The sequence below is a fragment of the Pithys albifrons genome, chromosome 3, assembly GCF_047495875.1.
Source record: "Pithys albifrons albifrons isolate INPA30051 chromosome 3, PitAlb_v1, whole genome shotgun sequence".
Lineage (NCBI taxonomy): Eukaryota > Metazoa > Chordata > Aves > Passeriformes > Thamnophilidae > Pithys > Pithys albifrons.
The window spans coordinates 54,941,818-54,964,595 of NC_092460.1; the positions used below are offsets into that span (position 1 = coordinate 54,941,818).

At 37.6% G+C, this 22,778-nt stretch overlaps 1 protein-coding gene across 2 annotated transcripts in view; it reads left to right on the top strand.

Moving 5' to 3' along the window:
* The window catches only part of CDK17 (cyclin dependent kinase 17), a 95,699-nt gene that overhangs the window by 25,622 nt on the left and 47,299 nt on the right, over positions 1-22,778 (top strand). Inside the window, exons 2-3 of one of the 2 annotated variants that reach the window (XM_071552039.1) lie at positions 13,056-13,204; positions 17,665-17,703. In XM_071552039.1, the coding sequence (XP_071408140.1) occupies positions 13,087-13,204; positions 17,665-17,703 (157 nt within the window). In that variant the 5' untranslated portion in view covers positions 13,056-13,086. The remainder of the gene's footprint in view (positions 1-13,055; positions 13,205-17,664; positions 17,704-22,778) is intronic. The other variant, XM_071552040.1, reaches the window with a different exon arrangement.

The window sequence follows — 22,778 nt, forward strand, 5'->3', positions numbered from 1 at the left end:
AATCTTACAGTCTGTGGTCACTGTAGCATTATAGTGAAAGAACCTGAACTGTAGAGACAACAAAATAATTTTGAAGACCTGGGAACTCCGCAACTTATATCAACAGTGCTTATTTAAATACCCTGGTAAAAATCCCTTCAAAAAGTGCTCCTTTTAACCTCTGCTGGGGACATGCAGGGTTCAGAGCTGGACAGCAGAGTAACTTTGTCATAAGTTTCACCAACTGTGTAGAATAAAAGATACAAATATCCAAAAAACCTGTTGGAGCAGTTAGATGGTCCCAAATGTTGGAAGTGACAATAATGTAAAAAAGTCTGTGAGATTAATCCAGTCAACTGATACCTACTGTAGTATTTTTTTGGTGAAATATCTAATATTTTTTAAAATAGAAAGATCTGGAAATAGGACCTCAGATATGCTCTCAATTCTAGTAAATTTAGTCTAATGGTATGGATTGTTGTAGTTACTCAATTCTGATGCAAGACATGGTAATACCTAGAGGATCGCTGTTAGTAGCGATATAACATGTATCATGTTGGGAAGGAAAAGCTACAAGTTTATTTTGCTATATGAGTATACAATATACCTTTAGATGGGATGTCGGCTGAACTGCACTCTGTATTTCATATGATTAAAATCAGAAGTGGCAGAAATGAGAGTGCATGTCAACAGTTCAGCAGAAGGAAGCAAGCACAGTTCAGTAGACAAGCATGGCTGTTGTAACCAGGCCTTCTTTAAAACTACTGTTTCTTTTTAACTAGCAATGTTTGCTTATTGTTACTGAACACAGGCATAAAGTTATCTAATTGGGTATATGTATCTTGTCTCTGTGTCAAGTAAACCTATAGTTTACTGCAGTAGGTAGTAATAGTGAAAGCCTCTGCCATTCTGGTTTACTATTTAGCTGATGAGAAATTTAATCCTCAAGTCTTGTTATAAAGCTGTACTAAAAACACAGAGACCAGGGAGATAAAAACCACGGCAACAGTCTGGCAGGTTCTTATTCTGAAATTTTCATAGCAATGTAAGAGTGAAATAGTTGTGTACGGATAATCTTAAAAATAGTTTGGGGTTGTAAGGTATCTTATTTTAAAAAAACTTTCTCTAAAAACTGGTGTATTTTGTTTTTCATACTAAAAGCAATCTATCAGCTCATTTTTTTTTTTACTTCAAAAATAGATCCGGTTATGAGAGTTGTGCTGAAACTACATTCAAGATGCACAACGTAAATTTCAGTGTAGTAGTACTTGATTATTTTGTGCTTCTATAAATTACTGATGAGACATAGATGTCTGGTCCTTTTGAAGGTATTCTCTTGAGTTCTCTTATTCAACCAAACTGTAGACTAATTTTAAAGAAAGGCAAGCTACAAATCTGAATTACAAATAATGCAAGTGAAAACTAGAAGCTTTGTGGACCGCTTAGTTTCAGGCTTATGGATCCTCGTTACCAAAAGGAAATAAACTGCAGTGGGAGGATTCTTATGGTTACTCTTCAGCATACTTGGGTGTGTCAAAAGGCAGCATACCTGGGTGGTAAAACAAATACAAACTTCCCTTAGAGTGTATGTAATATTATTTTAAAGAATATTTTGGCAAAAGGATACTGTTTTTCAAGGCTGTTGAGCTGTGTAATTCAAGATCAGCTGAAGTATTTGACATAGAAACAGTTTGGTGAAAGAGTAGCATACTCTAAAATTTTAAGGAAATATGCCTTGTGTTATATCAGTCAAACAGTTTACTCTGTGAGGTGACACATGACATCAGTTGGACTTTGTAAATCAAAGGTTGAATACAGGGAAGAAAAACAACGAAGGTTTTCCAAAGGAGGTCAAGAAACAAAGAACCAAATAGCTGAGAAAAAAAAATTATTTACTAAGATAACATCTTAGTAGTTGCCCTTAAACTTGGCATATGAGTTTTGAATGTTAGTGCTGCTTTATCACAAATTTTTTTCCATGTGTCTCTTCATCCCAGCACACAGATTCCGGAAGAAAAAAGCACTATGGGAACAAAGTTACCAAAAGAATGCAGTAGAGGAGGAAGGAAGCATGAGAATAGAGGAGTTTGGGTGTCTCCTGTTTTAGAAGAACAGCAGTCCCACATGTCCTTGAGCAATTCAGTTTGGCCTCCTGCAATAAGACAAGGGGTAATAGTTCTAAGCTAAAAACAAGTAGATTCAGACTAGATAAAAGGAAGAAATTCTTTACTGAGACTGATAAAACGCTGGAACAGTTTGCCCAGGGAGGAGGTAGATGCCTCATGCCTGGAAACATGGACAGTCAGACTGGACAGGACTCTGAGCAGCCTGGTCTGGTTGAAGATGGCTATTGCAGGGAGGTTGGACTGGATGACCTTTGAGAGCCCTCTCCAGCCCACACCATTCCATGATTCTAGCTCAGCTTGACTATTTTGAGAGTTACCTCATCTGGTGACATTACAGTAATAGGGAGGGAGGGCTCTTGTTTTTCTCCCCTGGAGTTTTAAGGCAAAACTGCTTTCAGTACTTCTCCAAGTGCAAAACTTGTGATCTAATACACATCTGTATTGAAAATTGCATTAAATGGTACTGAAGTAAGAGTCTCTAGAGAATTTGAGTCTCTGTAGAGGCAGCAGTTTAAATTTACCTTTTCATAAAGCATTTTCTGTTTATTAAACCAATCTTACAGTTTTGCAACTTTGTCCAAGTCATTGACAGGAATTAGCAATATCAGCTGTGGAATGGGTATCTGTTTGCTTTGGAAGGGTTTGGCCCACTGTTAGCTCTTGCCAGGATGAGACTTTGTAAGCATTAGGCTTGAACAGCAGAAGAATGGTGGTGTTTATAAATCAGAAGAAATTCTTTTGAAGACAAATACAAAATGTCACTGCTTTTCTTCTTGGTCAAAGAACAAGAGAAAGCAAATGAGTCTGCCCAGCACAAATACATATTTGGAACCAGTACTCCGTACATACTGTGTGATCCTTTCACTGCTTTTTTACAGAGATTTTGTAATAAAATGTCTGGCTGTCCTTACTGAGTCTTTACACTGTAGATTACAGGATCCTAGAGAAATTCTGCCTTGCCATGTGTGGGGCCCCGCTTTTGTTGACAGTGTCAGTGTTGATTGCCTGGTATTAGTCACAGTTCTTTTACCTTTTTAACATTCTGTTAAAAAGAAATCTAGAGACTGCTTGTCCTTCAGGTTTTGTTTGCCAATTCTTCCTGTCTGGTTTAATGTTATTGACTGATGTTAGCAGTTGCTACTTTCTGAGGTTTTCTATATACTAATTCTGTCTTACTGATCTGACATTTGCTTACAGATAGATATTTTTCCATTTTTTACTCGTTCCCATTTGTCTCCTCTTTACTGAGTCAAGCTGAAGTCTTGTCACTATCTCAGTTCCGTATAACCTGTTGTTGTTTTTTCTTAGTCTTAACTCTGTTCAAGGTCTGGAAAACTTGCTTGGATACCTTCAGGTGGAGAATTGTTTACAGTCAAAGAAGGTAAGGTGAAGTTTGAGTGAGTGTCCTTTGATGTGCTTAGACTGTTTGCTCAGTCTGGGAGGGAAGTGGCCTCTCAAACTGATTAACCGGAGTTGCCCAGATTACGTAGTTGTAATTTAGTTGTTCTGCTTGGTTTCAGAATCTGGGAACCCTTGTCTGACTGGCCTCAGTTCCCTGAAGGGAGACCACTATGTAAGATTGTGTGTGAAAGACACACAGAGAAGAATTATCTGCACAGCCAAGGAGCATCAAGTGATACAAAAAGATCTTTAGTCTCTCTGTCTGTTAGTCTACATGTAGGTTTCTTGTTTTTGAGTCAGCAGTGATAGTTGTGACAGCTTGGTGCATGGCAGTTGCCTTATTTTGTATGTGTAAATGAAGATGCAATTTTTTTTTCCTTCTGGCTCCTTGAACCCTGAGAAACATCTGTTGGGAGTCTGTCACCTGTTGAGACTTAATTTGAGAGCAGGATGTTGAGGCAGGAGATGTATAGAGACAGAAAAAGAGGTGTTTTGCATGTAGTTATTGTGTGGTGGGCATCATACTGGGCTGAACCTGTTTCGGAGGATAAAAGCACTTGTGCTTTACTCTATTTCATACCCGTTTGTCCTTGTTTTCCCATGTCATCTTTCCTTAACAGCATTTGCTGTTGTCCTTTATTTTGTTCACAGCTTGGTTTTATTTCAGATCTCAGTTTTTGCTTAGCTAAGCTAAATAAGCTTAAGGCAAAACTGCTCTCCTGGTACACAGCAGTTCTGCCATTAATGCTCCCTGTAAGAACAGTCCTACCTTGGATCTGGTGGGTGCTGGCGTTCAGTGCTCTGCTTCATGGAGGTATTAAAATGGCTTAAGCAGGTTCGCACTTTCCTCTGCCTTGTAGGGCATATTGCTGCCACCTTTTTGTTGCCAGCATAGCTGCTTGCAAAGCCACTTGGTAAGCATATGTTAAAACTCTTCTTTCTTTCCCAGGTTGTCAGTTAGATAATAATTTGCATTAGGAATAGTGTCTTACGTGTTTAGTATCCTTGGCAGTGGATGCTGAAATGATTCATGTGTGCATATTCAGTTGACCATTAAATGGCAGCGTGAACACTTCAGACAGATGTAGCAACATTCTGTCTGAATGTTGTAACAGAATAAATTGGTGCCATGCTGGGATATCTTTGTTATGTAAAAATTAATACACAAAAAAAATTGTAATTGACTTACTGTTCAGAGATTTTCTGTTACTGAGGAATCTCTGGAGTTGTACCTATTACTGAATTGGATAAGGGAAGAAAAGACAATAATTTGCAATATTAAATCAGAACAGTTCATGAGCTTTTAGATAAAAGGTATTCATGAATTTGAACAAATTTTTGAACCACAGTTCAAAGATTGTTTATTGCAAGAATGAGTTTACTGCTTCTTTGGAACTACCTTTGAATTATCTCAGTTGGAGGTATTAAACATGCTCAGCCTGACTGTAAGAAACTTTTCTAGGCTGTGGTTTCTGTCAGCAGTTGCTTTCTCTTAATAGTAACCAAGGTATTCTGTCTATCTGTTATTTCAGGAATAGTAATTGTACCATGGACAATATTGTTATAATCAGAAATGTCTGGAAAAAATTGAGAAGACAGAAGAGACTGATACATCTTACACATTAAATGTCTCCCAAGTGTCAGTTTTACCGTGCCATTTTTTTCGTAATATCTTGTTTTGTGTCTCTGTGTAATGCCTTCAGTGCATCAGATCTTGCATGTGGCCTGTTATTTGTTTGATAAATATACATATACATCATCAGTACTGCAGAACACGATCTGTACCGTGCTGCTTATTGGTCTCTTAAGTCAGTAATTGAAAATTCTTCCAGTCTTGTTATATTGTCTATTCAAAAAAAAAAAATCTGTCAATTACTGTGAGACAACTTTGTTTCTCCTGGTTTTTTTTGTTGAAGTTTTTTGTATCTTCTGCATGTAAATAGAAGTGTAATAGAAATGCATCCAAAGCTGTCTGTTTGTAAACCATTCATGGCTCTTTGATGTTGCTCCTGGGCACAGACATGTGCATACAATGATTACAGAAGGGTTTGGTTTTACATTTGCTTTGTGGGCTTCAATGTCAGGCCTTTCAAAAAAGCTTGATGGGGCTTTCGTGTTCACACCTTACAGAATATGTATGGAGGTTGAACAAGTAATAAACCCAAAAAATTGACATTGGGAGAAAAAATTGTGAGCTATAATTTACAATGGTTGTACCCATTAACCACAGAAAACTAATTTTTATGACTGTCTTCATTTGGTCTGCAGTCTTTACAGTTACAAAGCTTTTTTTCCTGGGATGAGCTCTCACTTGGTCCTTAATTTTCAGGCAGGCCATCATACAGTCTCCTGAGCAGCTTCTCCACTGGCATTAATTTCTCTTTTAAGAGAAAAAGGTCAAGCTTGTTTTTAATCTTGTTTAGAAATTTGTGCCCCTGTTCTTTGTTTATCCACATTAGGCGTGTCGTTAGTTTTTACCTTGGTTTATATTGCTCTGATGTCTTTGTTGTGTCTCTTGGTGATTGATTCAAGAATATTGAAGTAAGCTGAAAGCTTTCAGTGGCTGAGGGTTTCACGTTCTATATAAAACTTACTTGTTAGCACAAAAAGAAGCAAATGTTGAAGACTCTGATTATGGGAGTTCAGGTGCTTGTGGGGGCGGGTGGTGCTGGGCTGAGAGCTACTGGAGTTTGGGAGAGGGTTCTTTGTAATGAGATTCTTCGATTTGGTGCCTGAATTGTGATGGGGAAAAAAAGCAAGCCTTGAAAACCATACCTTTTATTGACAAAATTGCTTAGCCTCACAAGAGATTGCAGATGCTTTTCAGTCTTAGAACCAACACTGTTTTCTAGAACCTAGAAGAGCTTTTCCAAGAACTTGCTCATTTGCACTACTAGGGAAAATTGTCCCAGAAGTTATGACTGCAACATTGTAAATCTGTTACTGAAATAATCTCAGTATTAGGGAGCAGCAAGCTTTGTGTGCAGAACTTTTTTTTTTAATGTTGTTTTCCGGAATGGTGTAGTAAGGCTTTATATTTATTAGTCAAAGCTCATAAAGTTACAGACATTGCTTTTGGTTTCCATCGCTCATTATATCTTCTGACATCTAAAGTTCTGTGGCTCTCTCATGCAACATCCATGTAACCTTTTAGTTTTGCTGTTCCCTTAAGAGAAAAAAGACTTTCAGTTTATGGGTCTGACAGCAAGTGCAAGAAGCTTTGCCAGTCATCTCATTTGTTTTGTTGGCTTAAATGTCAGCCAATTTAACCAGACTCATACAGTTTTTTCACTTGGCAGTTGAGAGAATGGAGCCTTTGATAATTAGCATGGAGTTATTAATCAGTACAATCTATCTTACCTAGGGAGATCTATCAGATAGTGTGTTTCTGTTGATTTTGCTATTTGATATTGCTTGAACCCATATGGGAGAGAACACATGTCTGCATTGTGAAGAATGTACACTCGATATGATTACCTGAGTAAAGTTTTTGGAATCCAGAGAAAGAAGCATTTGATGTGAAAAAAGGACTGCAAGATTTAACCCTTTCGGCAGAGTTGGTGTTTCTGGTGATTTTTTTCACTCTCTTAAATTCTGTAGCAGTAGAGTAATTAAATATGCCTGTGGTCATGAGAAGTATGTTTTTTAGCTTAAAGGATTAAATCTATTATTTTCTGTCCTTCATTGCTCTTTAAAGGCAAAGGGGTTGAGTGGGGGGATGAAGATAAGGAAAAGTATTCACAGTCTAAATTAAATTAGAACAGGGTGGTTTCCATATATTTCCTCCATTTGCAGTGGTTCTTCCAGTTGATGATCTAGATCAAGAGCTGAATATAGATGCTCTCATTCACTTTGGGAGGAGCCTCTTTACCTACATTAACTAGTAAACTGTCCTCAGATAAGAAGTTATCCTTTGTGAGTACCTTTCTACCTCCAGTTTTGAGTAAGTGTTTGGCTATGATTCTACAGGTACATAAAAAGGGGCTTCACCTCAAAAGTTTGGTTCCATTTAGCATATTGTTTTATTCATAAGGAAAGGGCTCTGAGGGTCCTTTTGCCCATTTTGCTCTTGGAAAGTCAAACTTAGCTGTGGTATTTGACTTCACAGTTGTTATTCTTTCATCAGTAACAAAGGCCTTGTTTGTTGGATGTTACTCAGATCTGTACAGTGTCAGTTCTTTGACCCAATGCAGCATAAAGCTAAAAACTTTTTAAGTAGGTGTGTTCCTGACAAGAGAGTCTGGTTGGTGAGTCTCATGTTGTTTCTAAAGACCAAGCTTGGAAAAATGCAGTAGAAAATTTTTTTTACTAATGTGAACAAATAGGAGTTGAAACAAATACAAAGAACAGATGGAATGACTAAGATGCTGTATTTATAATCCATTCTTGTAGAGCAGAATTGTGATTGTAAGGAAGTGCATTTGTACTATATGTAAATTTTATGAGTGCTTAAACTGATGGTTTGTGATCTTGGGTAAATTATTTATATACTTCTCGTTAGTTTAATTAATAGTTTGGTCTGTATTTGATGTGCAACATGTTGATGTGATCAATAGTGTTGTATTTTTAATTCAGGTCAATTGAGAACAGTTTAAGAAATAGAAACATGATGGAAAGCTGATTTTCTTAGGATAAGGAGGCAATATTCTTGACAGGTGTTTCCTGTTTCTGTTTTTAATTAATATGGTTTTCAACACTCTTAAGCCTTTCAGACCTCTCTTTCTGACACAAGGAGATCCTGTGGAGTGCTGTTACTTGCTTTGCTGCGTCGCGCTTGTGGCTTTAGTTTGTTAACCTGTCCTTAAGGGCCGTGCTGTGTCCCTGCTATTGCTCGTGCTGTCAGGCAGCGTTTCTGATCCTCTCCTTTCCTCCCACTGTAGCTCTGTCCTACAGGTGAGTTTTCCAGAACAAGAACTGCTTTTAGATGTTTGGAAAGTATCTATTGCCTTGTAAAGCAGCTTGCAAAAACAGTGAAATAGCAACTTCAGTAAATATCTAAATGGAAAAATAATTTTAAAATGCTTAATCTTCATGTAGCTGGATCTTAATGCAATATAACTTCTGGAAACAGAAGAGTCAGCACTTAGACTGATCCAAAGCTTATTGAAGTTGAAGGACAGGTTCCCTTTGGCTTCAGAGGGCTTTGAATCAGCAAAACCATAGTAAGCTTTTGGTACTTATTACCCTCCCAAAATAAACTGACTAAAATTTAAGCTTTTAAATAGCTTAATTAATTTTGAGAATTTTATCTGGGCTTTTTTTTAAACTTACAAGGGTTAAGCACATGTGTTAATTGCATATGGAGATCTTACGTGTTCTTTTTTCACTCTCAAGGTACCAAAGGACTGAGAGAAGTGGTGGGGTTTTTTTTAGAATTTTAGCCCTCGGCAGTGTACGACCTCTGATTTTTTTGTGACTATGTGAGTGCAGAATCTGGTTGAGTTACTGCTTCTGGAATCAAAATGATGTCTGACTGGCATATAGCCTGGGTGTTGTGAACATGAGATTAGCTCAGCTGGTTAAAACTTGGTTGTAATAATGCCAAGATCATGGGTTCAATCCCCTGTGTGGGCCATTGACTTGAGCTGGACTCGGTGATCCTTGTGGGTCCCTTCCAGCTCACAATGTTCTGGATTCTGGGATTCTGTGTCCTAAATCATAGAATCATAGAATCGATTGGGTTGGAAAAGACCTCCCAAGATCATCAAGTTCAACCCTTGGTCCAACTCCAGTCCATTTACCAGATCATGGCACTCAGTGCCACGGCCAATCTCAGTTTAAAAATCTCCAGGGATGAGAAATCCACCACTTCTCCTGGCAGCCCATTCCAATGCCTGATTACTCTCTCTGGAAAGAATTTTTTTCTGATCTCCAGCTTAAATTTCCCCTGGCAGAGCTTGAGCCTGTGCCTCTTTGTCCTATTGCTGAGTGCCTGGGAGAAGAGACCAGCCTCCACCTGGCTATAACTTCCCTTCAGGTAGTTCTAGACAGTGATGAGGTCACCTCTGAGCCTTCTCTTCTCCAGGCTAAACACCCCCAGCTCCCTCAGCCTCTCCCCATAGGACTTGTGCTCCAGTCCCTTCACCAGCCTTGTTGCTCTTCTCTGGACCCGCTTCAGCCCCTCAATATCTTTCCTGAACTGAGGGGCCCAGAACTGAACACAATACTCAAGGTGTGGCCTCACCAGTGCAGAGTACAGGGGAAGGATCACTGCCCTGGTCCTGCTGGCCAGACTATTTTTGATACAGATGAAGTGCTGCACTATAGACATTGTGGGAAGGTTTGGTCTGATTTAGAGAAAGTGAGCCAGAACTCACTTGTTTAAATCTGATTCTACCTGAATGCTTTGAAAACTGGAGTTTGTTTTCAGAACTGTATTGTAAAGATCACTTGTTAAAGACTCTGAGGTCAAGACAGGGGTTTAGGACTATTGAAGGAACTGAGTTAGTGACAGTGTTGGAAAACAGAAAAGGTAAATTTTAGCATTGTTTTAACTTATGTTGCTTTTAAAGACCAGAAAGACCAATTTTTCAGGGTGAAACTGCCGATGGTTTGTAAGAAGCAGCAGTTCCTTTAGTACATTGTCTGTCCTTTATTTCATACCAGCATGAGGATTGAACAGGGATGTCTCTGCCAGCTTTTGTGGGTTGTATTAGATAGTGTCCTATCAGGTTGCTTGTCCTCATTCTGTCTGCAGAAGATTAAAATTTGCATTAGTTGCATTCAAGTGTATACACCTATCAGCTGTGACATTTAAAATATTTGATTTGGGTATGATTTATTCCGAGTAGATAAATATACAGAACAGAATAGTCAAGTGGTGAGTTGTGTTTTAGAACTAAATATAAAAATAACTATATTCTTCTCACAATTTTTAAGAATTTGGGGAAACATTGAGTCTTACTACATTTAATCATTGCTATTACATGTCTATTAATAATCAAGTGACTCCATTTTGGATTTAAATTAGGTTTACTGTTAAAAGCAGATAAATATTCATATGCTATGAATTGGTGAAAATGAGTGTCAGAAAATTTCCCTTCAGTTTGGTAAATTCAATTAAAATGGTCTTTTCTGTGAAATCGCTGTTATTTTAGAGAACCAATGCCAGATTTGGATTGGATAGATGATATTTTCACAGCTCTGTTCACTGATGTCTTGTCTCAAACTACCACGATTTAGCAAGTTCTGCAACTTTGGCCATGGGAATAAAGAAATGAAAGATAGGGCATTTCCAAGTGCTAGATACTAGTCACTCCTTTTTTGTTTGTTTTGTTTTCTCTTCTTTACAAATCTGAACTAGCAAGAAAAATGGTGCTTTAAGGGAGGAAATTTTGATTTCATGTCAATGAGCCTCTTTAACAAAAAAGAATTACATTTTAATAGAAGAGTGCATTTCCTCACATATACATTCTCACTCCTCATTTCTTTTTGCTGTTAAATTCTTGGAAAATGAAGACATGAACTTAATTTAGAATCTTAGGAAAAATGTTACTTCATTGTTCCATGAAACCTTCCTTTAAACAGGAGAAATGTTGTAACTGTAGTTAACAAAACACTTGCTTTTATATTAGCTTGAGATTTAGAATGCCACTTGGATTTTTTAATCTGTTAATTTATATGTAATATTCTTCAATAATAGACATTGTTTTTGATTAAAAAATTGTATAAGCTTAAATATTTGCAGGATCCAAAGCCAGGAACAGCCTGTTTCCCATAAAGGCACCTGATTTTTCAGTTACTGCCCAAATGGAAAATTGGAAAGAAATTGTGCTGTCGTGTAGCTTTAGGGCATTACATAGGTAAGAATTGCGTGTATCCTTTTTGAGAATAATATACGTAGGAAGATGCAGGTTTCAAAGACCGTTTGGAAGAATTGGGAAAACTACACATAAATGATGTGTCCTTTCAATTTTTTTGCTAAATTGGGCTTTTAAGAGAAACAGGGGCCATTGTTTTGGAAAAGTTAAATGCAGAAATAAAATGGTTTCAAGTCAAGTCTTTAAAGCTGGTCCTGAACAGGAGAAGTAAATGTTACCCTTGGAATGTTTTCTGAATGCAGTTTCTTAACAATAACAATATCCTCCTTTGGAGCGAGAGAGGGCAAAATTATTTATATTAAGGTGTGGCTTTATTGCACATACAGCAATGCTTTTAAAGGGCACTTTAGAAACTGCTGATTTAACTGTATCTCCAGCAGTGTACTTTTTTTCCTATGTGCACCCAGCTATGGTTGTTACCCTGTTCTGTAATCCACCTCTTTCCCCTGGATGCAGCTGTTGCTTTGCCAGTGATTTTACTGTTCATCTCAGACATCCCAAAGGTTTTCTTTTATCCATCCCTAACGTGTTACTTGCTGTTCTGAGCAATCTGGTCCGTGCATGCATTCTCCTGCCACCAGCAGCCAGTTCCAGGTTTGTTCCACCAATTTGTTCTCCTTTTTATTATGGAGCATCTAAACAAAGAAAAAGTTCCGCAGTTGAAATGTGTACACTTAAGGGGATGTTGTCAATATAATAAATGTAGTTTTTCAGTCTACTGCTTCTTGCATTTCTCTGTTTAAAGAGGACATTGAGGAAAATATGATTTTTGTATGTGAATTCTGCATTTTGGAGTGCAAAGGAGCTGAAGGGGTGGAAAAATATTTGAGCAGCTCAGACTTAAAAGTATGTTGTACTTGTGTTGGACGCTGCATATGTGATTGTTGGAGGCTGTGAGCAGATGAGTAAGTCACTGTGAAATAACATTAAGCCTGAATTGTCCATGTGGACTAAGGAAAGCCTCGTGCCTCTTGTCATGCAAGGGCAAACATACAGCACACCACAGAGTTCATTTACCAGCCTAGACTTGTGGCAACGTGTTTATTGCCCTGGACTTTTGTTACTACAGCTTGTTTGCTTACTGCTTTTCTGTGGAGAAAAGTGCTGTCTGCTTTGTGCCCAGTTCAGTCTTACTGCTCAGCCCTAGAGAAACACCTGTTTTAGTCACTATTATCAGGCCGTGGCTATCTTATTTCCCGAGGTGGTACTGGTTTTGACAATTGCTTTTGTGTTTAAGGCTTTCAGTGTTGTCTTTCCTTCTTTTGTGATAAAGGACAAAATACAGAGCAGTTCAGTAAATTATCATCATGAACAAATGGGCTGAAAAAGAAGGTTAAGCCTCCTCCTGCTCACCGGGTTTGGTGAAGGGGACTGTGGAGAAGGCCCCAGAGGTCACGCTCACCAATTGTTCAGATGGCTGTTTGTTTTATTATCAGATTGTAATATTAGCAATCAAATTAGCTGGCTTTTGTTGTTTTTTTTCCCAAAAAACTCAAAGATTCTCATTTTTCCAAGGAGAAATAAAAATTGCAAAAGTGTGTGGGCATCTACCTCTCAAGACATTCTTCTTCCGTCCAATAGACCTACCTTGCTTTAAGGGTATCATTTTAAGGATAATTTGCATATTGCATAAATTTTCTGTAAGCCTTTCTGCAATGTCAGTCAATTAAATTTCATTTTCTGCTTAACTAATTTTTTCTCACTTTTTGTTGTTTACTTTTGGTTTTAGGCTTCCTTAAGCCAGACTTAATATCAATAGAATGAAAAAATTTAAGAGGAGACTTTCCTTAACCTTGCGAGGAAGCCAGACCATTGATGAGTCACTGTCTGAGCTGGCAGAACAAATGACAATTGAAGAAAACAGCAGCAAAGATAATGGTAAGTGTATCTTTCACTTTGTGGAAAATGTAAGAATTTTGTCAGGCCCCACTCAAGTGAGCATTACTGGGGGTTTATTTCACTTTTCACAGCTGCAGGTGCTTCCTCACTAACATTTTCTTTTGATTTATCTAATATTCAATGGCCCTGATTATTTCAACAGTTGAGATGCTGTTATATATTGGTTTGCTTTGCTTTAGTATTGAACTGTTATACAGCTATTTATCAAAAGCAACCTAAATTTGTCTTTTAATGTCTTATGCAGCAACGCTCATAATGCTCTTTCAGTAAATAAACCCATTGTATGAATTTAGTTGGTCTCACATCAGCTTCATATGGCTTCAAATTGAGTCTTTTCTCAAAATCACTATATAGTAACATGATTGATACTAATTACTTAAGTATTATAAATGAAACTGTTTACCTTCCCATTGGTGAATGCAGTGCACTAGTCTGAATTCTGACATCTCTTCATGTCTCTCAGTAATATGTCTTTTCATCAATTTGAAGGTGACTAGAGACATTGAGGATAACCAGCTTGCCTGTGTATTCTTACATAAGTCTTTGGCTGATCCCATAAACATACTGACTGCTGTAAAGTCCACATTAATGATGATGCAGCTTTTGAGTGCAATCTGCAGTATTAATGACTGGAAGTGGTTTTGTTGCTTGTTCTGTTTCTTGGGCTGAAGCATTAAGTCATATTTCATCTTCAATGCTGATTAATGTTATTTTTCACTCTGCTGATGTCTAAGTTTTTTCTCAGTTATGAAGTGATCTGAATTTTATTTTTCCCCCTCTTCACACCAATAAATAATTCTGAATTTTCCCCCTGAAAACTGACAGGAAAATTTGAGCAGAGGTCGAGGCAGTGGAATTTGCCTTGCAGACTTTTAAAACTCCATTCAAGATAAGTTGCATACCCAGGTTTTGGAAGCTGAATTTACCTTCGGCAAAACAAAGCTATTGATGTTTTTCATTTTTAGCCTTAATCCCTGGTATATTCATTGCTATTGTCCTATTTTTGTCATGGGCCATGCCCAGTATTTTGGGAAACAAGGTGTATTACAACTTGTTACGTGTTGATACATCACGTCTGCTCTGAAGCCACAATTGTAGTATTTTTCCACTGTCAGAAGTCCTTTCTGAGACAAGAGTTGTCCCACGTGATTTCACTTGTATTCACCATTGTTACTGATGCATATTCTCTTCAGACCTGTATATACTTCTGTAAGATCGATTTAATTATGTAAATATTATTTTCCACTAACAAATGAGCATGAAAAATTGTTACCAGCATCAGAGAATGTAGTGGACTGGGTTGCTGAGTTGATTCATTGGAGAACTGAATCCAGGAAGAATAGAAGCATTTTGCTTCACGCTAGACCATGTCCTGGCTGCCAGCTCAAGGGCAGAGAATACAATAACTTGTTTACAGAAGCATATTCTTATGCCATCTTAAACCATGTGTGAATCCATTTGCGACTTGTCATATTTATCTGAGTATTACCCCAACTGTACTTAGATGTCTTCTGCATGTTTGTCGCCAAACCGTGACAAGCTGAACTTCTCAGTAGATACTTAAAGTGATAAAAATACAATTCAAGACAAGATTTCTAATTGCAAGATTGCAAGTTTATTTAGCTTTTAGTGCACCTTTTATTTTGCCTTCCATGTTATTTCATTGGCCAGAAGGAACCTCGACTGCTAATACTATGATACATTATATGCTATGCTTATACATACAGAGTGTTATTGGTGCCTTAGTAGGGTCTTTTTGGATGCATTTGTGCTGGTGTTGGTCCTCTTGAAAAAAGAGGAAAAGAAATATAAACTGCACTTTTGCTATGTGTAATCTTTACTCATCATTTTCTGTCATTAAAAGAAGCTTTACTGGCACTTGCTACCTTTTTCAGATTTTTCCAGAATGCAGTTATTAGTATCTGTCCTATCTTTGATCTTGCAGAGATGAACAGGATACTACATTGTAGATTTTTATTTTGTTTTTCCTTTCCAACTCTACCTTTCTAAGAAAGTACGGTTGGAAAATGCTTGCTAGTCCTGCTTTTCTAGAGAAAGCTTCAACTCTCCCACAGATGAAGATATTCTGGAAAGAGTAGTTTTTAGACAGACCATAGGAATCAGGGTTTGGGCAACAAGAATTTCTGAAAAAAACAGCAAGGTAATGAGTTCTCTCTTCTGGTGAAAGGCAGATTTGGTAGAGAACATGGCCTGGAAAAAATCCTTCCATGGGCATTTAAAAAAATTGCTTACAAAGGAGTGCTTAAATGAGAAAGGTTTGCATTGGCATCTTATAAAATCAGAGTGCTAAGAAGCCTTTACTAACTGTAAATATCCAGCTGGGACACATGAGAGAATGTGGTCTCTTGAAGAGTATTTTATAAAGTGATAACTGCATTAACATCTTGAAAGCAGATCCTTTACTGCGACAGTGCTGATCTCAGGAGGCAGAAGTAACCGTCCCCTTAGTTCTGCTCTTAGAACAAACAGCGCCTTTACCCTGTGGAACAGAGAAACACAAATGTGCCCAGTTTACAGGCTTTGACTCTGTTCTTAAAGAAACTTAAAAAGCACAGTCTAGTAAATCAAAGGCATGTCAATATCTTGATCTACAGAGAATCAAAGTCAGGGATGCAAATAACCTCCAGAAAGTGGTTCTTGATATATGCTTTATGTTGAAGCATTAGTGCATCATCATCTTGAGAATGAGAGCTGAAGGACATTGCAAATGTCCATTTCATGGCGGAAGTCAAGGCTAGACCCCTGAACACTGAAGGCCTTTACAGCAGCATTTTCTTCCCAGTGTTGCTGTCCAATTGTTTTGTTTCATTTTTAATTTCTATCAGATTGCTCATCTTGTCTCCTGTCATTCCATGCTGATGGCTGTGTTCACTGAAGGTTATAATTTCATACATGGTAGCTTTTTAGCTTTGTAGGAAACAGCTATGTTAATGGACTGTGGAGATTGTAGACACTATGCCCATTCAAAACCACATCAGTGCTGACATAAAATCCACACTCATCTCCATGTCCTGTAAAATGTTTGTAGTAACGTCCTAATACAGTGCTGCCATTACAGGCGGAGATCACTTGTACATAGTACTGGCGACCTTTCCTCATAATCACCCTTTTGCAATAGCCTGTGTTGTTCAGCCCACTGTCAAATGTTTCTTCTCCAAGAACAACTGCTTGTGATTTCAAATAACTGTTGCTCCCGTCCAGAGGCCCACCTTGTCATTAGCTCCAGCTTTGAGTGGGTTGTTTCAAGATTGAAAGAACAGTACTGATAATGCAGAACAAATTGTCCCATTTGTAGTTCGCAGACATAAAAATAGATACATAACTTTTGATTTCTTTGCAGTGCATTGATACCACTGAATCAGCTAACCTTTTATATGCAATCTCATTTCATACACAGCCTGCTTCATCTGTGAAGTCAGTACAATCTCAGTATGCATCACTCATCTGTGAGCAGCAAAATGGGATTAGCTGGGATCAATCCATATGGTTCAGTGCAGTAGCACTGAATGTAGAATAACCATTTGGTTTGGTTTTCTTGGAACACCAGCAAATTATTTAATGACCATAAACCTGTATATAATTAAATCTTCCATACAAATCACGTTGAGGAAGCATTGCCAAATCAGATGCATAAACCATAAAAACAGAGTGACCGGTGAAATGCCTAATGGTACATCTGAAGCCTTATGAACTGTGGACTGTTTGAAGTGTACTTTGGGCTAGTCTTTTATCTAAGTACAAGCTTTTCGTGGTCTCTGATATTTCAACATATAAAATAAATTAGGTGGATTTGTCGTTTATTTTCCATTCTGCCATATTTTCATTTGGCATACTAATAACGTGCCTGCTTGCCTTTTTAATTCTAGGCTCTACCTTAATGTATGTGCTCAGATTAATATTAACAATATTAAATGGTAATTTGTAGGAGTTGATGACTAAATTTGCTCATGAAATTTTTCTTTGCCAGTGACATACTAATGAAATTTGTCTAGAAGTAACATCCAAGTGATGCATATTTTAAGCCCACTTAAATGTAAAATTTACGTGATTACTTTAAATACATATGTTCTCTAATGAAAGCAAAAAACGTGGCTGTATTGTCTAATATTATGAAATGCATTATCGTGGGCTCCAAGCATGCTTTTAATAATAATTGCAAGACGTGTTCCAAAATATATCCACAGCTCTTACATTAATACATAAGTAACTTAGAAAGCATTCTATTTTGTCAAGTTTTGGTTTTATATATAGATAAATATACACACACATAGTAACCCGAAACAGGTGGGGTTCAGATAGGAGTGGCTACATGAATTTGTAGAATAATATTTATCTCCATTTAGTCTGTTTTAGCTCAGTGATGTGATCATAAGATCCAGTCTCTTGAACAGTTGCATAATTTTTTTGTAATTTTACAGGTGTGAGTAATAATGGAAGGATCAGCTACGGTAAAGTGCGTAAGTGTTTTTTAGGTTTAAGGCATTAATTACTAGTTTATACTCTCATAAGAGGGGTGAATGTTTGTGAAAATTGACACATTGCAATACTGTCCCAGAACATCCAAATGCCTCTGTAGCTGTAATCATGTCATATCATCTGTAACAGAGCTGAGAAACTCCCATTCCATCTGCTTTGTGTGATTCCTTGAGTGTGGAAGGAAAACAGTGTGTTGCATTTTCAAGGCAATGTTCTTGAATTGGAAATATGAACACAGAAATGCTTACTGGTAATAAATCCGTAAAATTTCTCTGTTGGTGTTGAAGGAAAGTATCAGTATAAAAATGTATGGAGAGAAGGGGAAGAAATCCCCAGAATTGCTCGAGCTCACTCTAGAGCTGCAGATTACTGTAGGTCACTGGCAGTTGTCACAGCTAAACACTGTACCTTGTACTGTCCCTTACAGCATACTGACAGTGGTTTTAGTACAGTCTATGTACCCTTCTGTGCTGTGGTGTACATCCATTTTTATTACTACTATTCAGTAGAGTTTCTCCATCCCATGTGCGTGGCATAACACAGTGTTATTTCTTCCCTTGTGTTTTAATTTGTGTCTTCCCACAAAACGTAAAGGCTCTGTTTATATGTGGAAGTGCCTGTAAAGTGAAAAGAGCAGGAAAATTCAGTGCCTGAAAGCAGCTGCAGAGACCCTTAATCTTGGAGAGCTGCGTGGGGATCTTGTCCACTCATAAGTGTTTTCCTTCATGAGTAGAATACAGGTTTGGCAGGAGAACACAATGCTTAGATGCAGAAGTGGACTCCCTGAATACACCAAATTTCTGTTAGCATAGGCTCACTAATGGGTATGTAGAGATTTGTTCTCAAATGATGTTCAGATGAAGTTGAAAAGTACAGAAGAGTAAAATACACGGAACTAGCCAACACAATTTATTTCTGAAAGCAGGGCAGAAAGGAGCCAGATCCTCTTTTTTCCTTGTTTGATTGGCAGTGTCATCTCACAGATGTTTGTGTAGGGATGCAAGGATAGAGGCCAGGGACACTTGTGTCTTGGCTATGATGTTGACTCATATTAATTTAAATTGTAGATAAAACAGTTTTCTGAAGGATTTGATGTAGTGTGATGCCTTTCTACAGTTATGATTTTAAACTGATGGTTTGTTATTCTTACATGATTGAGGTTCAGAACTACCATGCCTGTGTTGCAGTGCAGATTCTGATGACCAAAAATGCTGTCTGAGAATTATCGTCTAAACACAATGAAATACCTATCTCAAAGGCAGGATTTTTACTTTGAGTATATTTCACTCAATGGGGTTTTTTTGTCTTGGTATCCAGACTGAAGGCAAAACCTCACTACATGTGAAGTCAACTTTGACAGACTTTTTTAGTGTTTTTTAATTGTCTTGATTTCGTTCTTTGCCTTGTGTATCCTCCCTTGTTTTTGTAGTTTAAACGGATGCCTTGGAAAAATTTCTTTTTTGTCGCAAATTAAAAAAAAAGTGTACAGGACATTACAGTACCATTTTAATAATTGAGGTACTTAATTTCTCAGAGAATGTTGAAGACTATGTTTCTGTAGATTTCTGTCAGCATATTTCTTCAAATATGCTGCCAATATTTCTTGCCCTGTGTCATCCAAGTGAAGAACATTTGCTCTGGCAAGACTGCTGTACTCAAATGGATTAATTTGAGCAATGGGAGGACTCCCTTGAGGTTCTGCTAAGTTTTTAATACTGTAATAGTCAATAGTTTGGTGGTTACAACTTACTGTTTAATGAATAAGTACTGTTTTAAGTGGTATTGAGTGGTTTGTCTGTTTTTAAAGTTTCCTCGGTATCACATAATGGAGTCCAAGGAAACAACCCCATGAAATAATGTACAAATACAAAATGTTTTGTAGTGTTACTCATCCAGCTCCTTGAGAGTTCATATATAGGAAACATATTGCTGCTTTGGGTTATTTAAATCTATCTCCCAGGGGAGCTGTCACCTGCAATGAACTAACTTTACTGAGTGGGTCTGACTGCCTTACAGCAGTGTGATTAAATGTTGTGCACCACAACATGCCAGATCTAAAATGTTAGAAATTCACCTGCTCACGTTCTACACTTTATGAAGAAATAAAGAGCTTCTTGACAACAGCTTCTTCAGCAGTCTGTTCAAAATACTTTGTATTTCAAGTTTAAAAAATCAGGGTTTTTTGCCAATAGACTTGTAAAAACTGAGTAATTATTAACAGAGCATACATTCAGATCAGTTAAATGAATGCATAGCAGATGATGCCACAATATGATTAAGCTGTATGATAGTGGCATTTGAGAAGCCTAAGTAAATAATCTTAAAAGGTTGTCACGATGCATCATAAGCTTCATGAATGGAAGGCTGTTTAGAGAATGAATATTTGGTTTCACAAATGCAGATTTTTGACACTTTCATTCTTTATTAAAATGGAAAATTAAAAAAAAATAACCTTGGAAGTTTTCTGGAGCAAGGATGAGGGGAAGGCGGGTGGAAAAGAAACTACATCGAATCCTCTCCTATAAAAACTGGTAGTGAATTCTTGGGACATTTAGTCAGATTCAGTTATAGTCGAGCCTGTTGAAAGTCAAGTTGCAGCTAAAAGTGGTGACTGAGGTTCTGCCTCCCCCCTTCCGCCAGCAGCCACTCTGTGTACCCCCTGGTAATCTAGTTCTAAAACGTAAATCAAAATTACACTTCTTTTCTGTGGAGGAGGACCTTGAGCAACAGTTTTGGTAGCAGCAGTGAATTGTGGCAGGCTTGCTGTTGCACAAAAGTTTATTTTTACTTAGAATATGGAACATGCCTGGGTTCATTTCTATACCCAGATCAGCAATCATAAATTCCATGTCTCCAGTATCTCTTATTTTGATTAGAAAAATCTCCACTTGTGTATTTTATTTGTGTGAAGTTAAAATACATACTTACGTGCTTTTATGGCTTCCATGTCCAGAATGGATAACTTTTATGAAATAATAACATTTTTTTGCAGACTTATTCAACTCTGTCAGAGAGGTTTGATTTAGGGGAAAATTTCACACTGTATGGCAGGTGATTTTGATTCTTTATTAAAGCTAGCTGAAGCAATTATCATTCCAAAATTTAGGCAGAGAATCTGAAAACCAGCTTGTTCTTTTTGTCACATAATAGAGTTGCTCATGGGACATAAAAAAAGAAAGAGGTAATTGAGTATGTGATACTATATATTCATAAAATGTGTTTTAAAATGCATTTACATTACTAATGAAAGCACTTTCTTTCTTTAATCCACCGTCTGACTGATGTGTGACAGTATGTTAGTTGCTGAGGCCTTGCAAAGAAATGCCAGGCAATTCTTCAGGCTCTCTGGAGCTCAGATTAAGTAAATCCAGTTAAGTAAATCCAGCAAAGGAAAGAAAGTGGTAGTGTAGGTCTTTGTTATTATGGATGGACAAGAAAAAGAATAGAATGGATTGATTGAAAAATTGCTTAACTCAGGAGTAATTTCAGGTCAGGGTTTGTGGTGAATTTAAATGGCAGTTAAAGGGAAAATTTTTATAAAATAATTGGGTTTAGCTGATACCTCAGACAGGCTTCTTGGTTATATACACCAATATTTTACTTAACTCTGGCAGTTCTCATAATTATGAAGTGAAAGAAAAAGCAGTTCCACTTAACATTTTAACATAAATTCATGTAACTTCACAATTGAAAGATTCCAGTGTGTCTCATTTGAGTTGTTGTCTAGTTTTGTATGTTTGTGAGCATTAGTGTTGGCATTATTTCAAACCTAGGAAAGCATCAGTGCCTTACTGGATACTGTATTTTTGGAAAGTATGTGTATGTATTCTAAAACAGATCAGTAACATGGTCTAACAACTCTTACAGCCTTAGTAAGCCAGGCTGGTTGTATTTTAAACAGTGTTTTCTTTGAGTAGTGCTGTTGTATTTATTTTGGGTCATACCAATAGTAATGGAATTTGAGTGACAGAATGTGAGAAATACAAGAAAATTATCCAAATTAAATAAATAGTCACATCAGCATTTGCCAGACTTGAAAACTGAGTGATACAACAGTACACAGTGACCATGCATTGCCCAATCCTAAAACTTGCTGAAGATGCACACTTAGACTGGGTACAACACGGATGTGGCATTAAAAAAGGGGGGTGGTGTATATATCTGTTTCTGTAGATATAAAATTAATGTGTTTGTATAGATGTAAAATACTTTTATTAAAAGTACATCTATTGCAAAAGTGTTTATGGACTTTTAAAAGAAATCTGTATGGTCATCCTGTACATCACTATAGTATTTATGATTTATGTTCTCACTGAGAATGTTAGTTAACTTCTTTCGCACTTAAAGACTAGATTTGCATGATAGCTTAATTGGCTGCATAACAAATGTAAGAGTTGAAATGGCATTCCTTGAAGGAGGAGGCAAAGATTGCAATGATGTTTTAGCCAAACTAAGAAGAGACTACAATGGCAATTGACAAAATACAGTTTACAGAGAACCACTGGGAAGTCACTGCTTCAGCTTGGTTTTCACATCAGTTTGGAATTACAGATTACAGGGCAGGGTGAGGAAGGAGACCTAGAGATAAATAATTAACAAGACCCTTGCTGAAATGGTTGTGCCAGCATGAGCCAACATGAGTGAACTGCCCAAGTGCTGCAGAAGTCTTGTGCTGTAAGGACATCTGGAGTTCTGCCTGTTGTTCTCCAGTCTCTGAGGATGATATTTGAGGGCAAATCTAAGATTATATCCCAAAATATAACATCATTTCCCCAGAGAACTGTACTGGTTTCTAGTTCAGGACTTCCTGAACTAGGCAAGTCTCTGTGCGGTTAGTAACTGTGAGCAGATTCCTCATTCAGTCTCCCCTTGAGCCTTGTGGGTTCTAATAGTTGTAGCATCCTGTGGTGAGGAGGCGCTTAGTGCTCCATGTGCAGCCTGCCATGGGAGACTCTCACTGACCAGCCCTCTTGTGCTGCAGGAGGTGGGGGGTGCAGCTGATTCTGAGGTGCCTCTGCAGCCCCTCCGCCAAGTCTGTGGGTTGTGTCATACTTCG